The following is a 4,781-nucleotide window of genomic DNA, read 5'->3' as shown; positions in this document are numbered from 1 at the left end:
GAGAGAGGGGTTACTGAGTGACAGTGTGAGGGAGCTGGATTAATATCAGTACAGACACAGTCAGTAACACGGGGCACTGAGGGGAGAGAGAGGGGTTACTGAGTGACAGTGTGAGGGAGCTGGATTAACATCAGTCCAGATACAGTCAGTAACACAGGATGCGGGGGGGGAGGCGTTACTGAGTAACAGTGTGAGGGAGCTGGATTAACATCAGTACAGACACAGTCAGTAACACAGGACACTGGGAGAGAAAGGGGTTACTGAGTGACAGCTTGAGGGAGCTGGATTAACATCAGTAGAGATACAGCCAGTAACACAGGGGGCTGGTGTGGGGAGGGGTTCCTGAGTGACAGTCTGAGGGATGGGATTAGCATCAGTCGAGATAATTCAGTAACACAGGGCTCTCGGGGAGTGAGGTTACTGAGTGACAGTGTGAGGGAGCTGGATTAATATCAGTACAGACACAGTCAGTAACACGGGGCACTGAGGGGAGAGAGAGGGGTTACTGAGTGACAGTGTGAGGGAGCTGGATTAACATCAGTCCAGATACAGTCAGTAACACAGGATGCGGGGGGGGAGGCGTTACTGAGTAACAGTGTGAGGGAGCTGGATTAACATCAGTACAGACACAGTCAGTAACACAGGACACTGGGAGAGAAAGGGGTTACTGAGTGACAGCTTGAGGGAGCTGGATTAACATCAGTAGAGATACAGCCAGTAACACAGGGGGCTGGTGTGGGGAGGGGTTCCTGAGTGACAGTCTGAGGGATGGGATTAGCATCAGTCGAGATAATTCAGTAACACAGGGCTCTCGGGGAGTGAGGTTACTGAGTGACAGTGTGAGGGAGCTGGATTAACATCAGTACAGACACAGTCAGTAACACAGGGCGCTGGGGGGGGAGAGGGGTTACTGAGTGACAGCATGAGGGCGCTGGATTAACATCAGTACAGATACAGTCAGTAACACAGGGCGCTGGTGGGGGAGAGGGGATACTGAGTGACAGTGTGAGGGAGCTGGATTAACATCAGTACAGGTACAGTCAGTAACACAGGGCGCTGGGGAGGGAAGAGAGAGGTTACTGAGTGACAGTATGAGGGAGCTGGATTAACATCAGTACAGATACCGTCAGTAACACACGGCTCTCGGGGAGAGAGGTTACTGAGTGACAGTGTGAGCGAGCGGGATTAGCATCAGTAGAGACACAGTCAGTAACACTGGGCTTTGGGGGGGAGAGGGGTTACTGAGTGACAGTGTGAGGGAGCTCGCTTAACATCAGTACAGATACAGTCAGTAACACAGGGCTCTGGTTGGCAGAGGGGTTACTGAGTGACAGTGTGATGGCACTGGTTTAACATCAGGAGAGATACATTTAGTAACACAGGGCACTGGGACAGTCAGTAACACAGGGCGCTGGGGAGGGGGGAGAGAGGTTACTGAGTGACAGCGTGAGGGAGCTGGATTAACCTCAGTACGGATACAGTCAGTAACACAGGGCGCTGGGGACGGGGGAGAGAGGTTACTGAGTGACAGCGTGAGGAAGCTGGATTAACATCAGTACAGACACAGTCAGTAACACAGGGCACTGAGGGGGAGAGGTGTTACTGAGTGACAGTGTGTGGGAGCTGGATTAACATCAGTACAGACACAGTCAGTAACACAGGACACTGGGGGAGAAAGGGGTTACTGAGTGACAGCTTGAAGGCGCTGGATTAACATCAGTAGAGATACAGCCAGTAACGCAGGGGGCTGGTGTGGGGAGGGGTTCCTGAGTGACTGTCTGAGGGATGGGATTAGCATCAGTCGAGATAATTCAGTAACACAGGGCTCTCGGGGAGTGAGGTTACTGAGTGACAGTGTGAGGGAGCTGGATGTTACTGAGTGTCAGTGTGTGGGAGCTGGATTAACATCAGTACAGACACAGTAACACAGGGCACTGAGGGGAGAGAGGGGTTACTGAGTGACAGTGTGAGGGAGCTGGATTAACATCAGTACAGACACAGTCAGTAACACAGGGCACTGAGGGGAGAAAGAGAGAGGGGTTACTGAGTGACAGTGTGTGGGAGCTGGATTAACATCGGTACAGACACAGTCAGTAACACAGGGCACTGAGGGGAGAGAGAGAGGGGTTACTGAGTGACAGTGTGTGGGAGCTGGATTAACATCAGTACAGAAACAGTCAGTAACACAGGGCACTGGGGGGGAGAGGGGTTACTGAATGACAGTGTGAGGGAGCTGGATTAACATCAGTACACTTACAGTCAGTTACTCAGGCCTCTTGGGGGGCAGGGAGTGGAATGGGGCTTACTAATGGGGAGTGTGACGGAGCTGGATTAACATCACAGAAGAAAAACAACTTACATCCCCGGAACAGGTCCTTCGGCCCTCCAATCCTGAGCCGATGCAAATGTACTTTCTAAACCTGATGCCCAGTTCCTAAACATCTGTATCCCTCTGCTCCCCACCTACTCATGCATCTGTTCAGCACACACCTTAAATGAATCTACCGTGCCTGCCTCTACCACCTCTGCTGGCAAAGCGTTCCAAGCGCCCACCACCCTCTGTGTAAAGTACTTGCCGCGTGTATCCCCCTTAAACTTTCCACCTCTCACCTTGAACGCGTGACCTCTGATTATTGAATCCCACACCCTGGGAAAATGCTTATGTCTATCTACCCTGTCCATACCCTTCATGATTTTGTAAACCTCAATCAGGTCCCCCCTCTATCTCCTTTTTTCTAGTGAAAACAATCCTAACCTATTCAACCTCTCTTCATAGCTCACACCTTCCATACCAGGCAACATCCTCGTAAACCTTCTCTGCACCCTCTCCAAAGCGTCCACATCCTTTTGGTAATGTGGCGACCAGAACTGTACACAGTATTCTAAATGCGGCCGAACCAATGTCTTGTACAATTTTAACATGACTTGCCAGCTCTTATACTCAATACCCCATCCAATGAAGGCAAGTATACCATATGCTTTCTAATGGACCTGAACTCCCAGATCTCTCTGCTCATCAATTTTTCCCAAGGCTCTTCCATTTACAGTATAGTTCACTCTAGAATTAGACTTCCCAAAATGCATCACCTCACATTTGCCTGGATTGAATTCCATCTGCGACTTCTCTGCCCAACTCTCCAGTCTATCTCTATCCTCCATGTCTAATGGTCTTGCTTTCTTCCTTGCTTCGTGTGCATAATGCAATTGATGGACCCAAAACGGCCTTTGTACCTCCGAGTTGGTGACTCTGTGGTTATTACCTCTGCCTCACAGCACCACGGAGCCGGGTTCAATTCCACCCTTGAAGCGACTGTCTGTGTGGAGTTTGGACATTTTTCCCCCTTGTGTCTGTGAGGGTTTCCACCGGGTGCTCCAGTTTCCTCAACCCCTCCCCCCGGTCCAGATATGTTTAGGTTAGGTGGATTGGCCATGTTAAATTACCCATGGTGCCCAGGGATGTGCAGGTTAGGGTGGATTGGCCATGCTCAATTACCCATAGTGCCCAGGGCTGTGCAGGCTGGGTGGGTTAGCCCAGGGAAGTGCAGGGTTATAGGGCTAGGCAGTTAGGTCTGGGATGCTGCTCGGAGGATTGGTGTACACTGGTTAGGCCGAATGGCCTGCTTCCACACTACGGGGATTCTGCTCTTGCTCCCTGCTACAACAAAGAAGGGTTCTGCCAGAGTGGACCAGCTGAACCCATTTCCTCCCACCGAGCCAGAGTTAGCAGGAGAAAGGGGGGACGTGGTGGGGGGGTGGGTTGTGGAGAGGCGAGTCTGGGTGAGTGTGACGGAACGGAGAGTGGGACTCGGGACTCTGCTTTCGGCACAACAGACTAGGGGTGGGGGATTGGTGGGGGAGGCGTCTGGTCGACAGGAACTCAGAACAAAATGTCTGCTGTTGTCCATTCTGAGTTTCCATCCTGTGCTTTGTTTTTCTGTCGACTCCTTTCCCAGGGCTTTCGATGAGGAGAGACACTTGAGGAGAGACATCTCAAAGCAGACGCCCACCTCAGACTCTGACTGGCCATCGAGTGGATTCGCCCACGCCTGCCCACCCTTGCCCGTTGAGAGAAATGAGCGCCTGTGGAAGGGTAGACGGGACTGAGCGAGCGTACCCAAGTGAGAGCGCTCGACAGAGTTGACTGCGGATGAGGGCTTCCCCTCTCCGTGACGTGGACTGAGCGAGCGTTCGCCGGGAGACGGTGTCGCTGGCCCGGTTTGTGGTTGAGGCGGTGACTGGCCCGGTCCTGAAGGCCCCATGGAGAAACCGTGGAAGTGTGGCGACTGCGGGAAGGGCTTCGACTACCCCTACCAGCTGGAGGCTCACCGGCGCGGTCACACCGGGGAGCGGCCGTTCACCTGCTCCGCCTGTGGCAAGGGCTTCACCCAGTCCTCCCACCTACTGACCCACCGGCGGGTCCACACCGGAGAGCGGCCCTTCGGCTGCCCCGAGTGCGGCAAGGCCTTCACCCACTCGTCCCCGCTACGCACCCACCGCCTCATCCACACGGGCGAGCGGCCTTTCAAGTGCGCCGAGTGCGGGGACAGTTTCAAGAGCTCGGCGGAGCTGCTGAGGCACCGGCGGGTGCACACGGGCGAGAGGCCCTTCGCCTGCCCCGAGTGCGGCAAGGCCTTCACCCAGTCGTCAGACCTGCTGACCCACCGGCGGGTGCACACCGGCGAGCGGCCCTTCTCCTGCCCCGAGTGCGGCAAGGCCTTCACCCTGGCGGGGAACCTGGCAAGGCACCGGCGGGTCCACACCGGGGAGCGGCCCTTCGCCTG

General features: G+C 54.2%; 1 protein-coding gene across 1 annotated transcript; it reads left to right on the top strand.

Annotated features, from left to right (window-relative positions):
* Positions 1 to 4,257: 4,257 nt before the first annotated feature.
* Positions 4,258 to 4,737, top strand: LOC122546533 (zinc finger protein 664-like; the record flags this gene model as incomplete). The annotated part of the gene is made up of 1 exon (XM_043685224.1): positions 4,258 to 4,737. A coding segment is annotated over exon 1 (480 nt), but the record flags the coding sequence as incomplete, so codon positions are not given.
* Positions 4,738 to 4,781: the final 44 nt, after the last annotated feature.

The sequence above is a fragment of the Chiloscyllium plagiosum genome, unplaced genomic scaffold (genome assembly GCF_004010195.1).
Source record: "Chiloscyllium plagiosum isolate BGI_BamShark_2017 unplaced genomic scaffold, ASM401019v2 scaf_15008, whole genome shotgun sequence".
Taxonomy (NCBI): domain Eukaryota; kingdom Metazoa; phylum Chordata; class Chondrichthyes; order Orectolobiformes; family Hemiscylliidae; genus Chiloscyllium; species Chiloscyllium plagiosum.
This window is presented reverse-complemented; position numbering and strand designations above follow the sequence as displayed.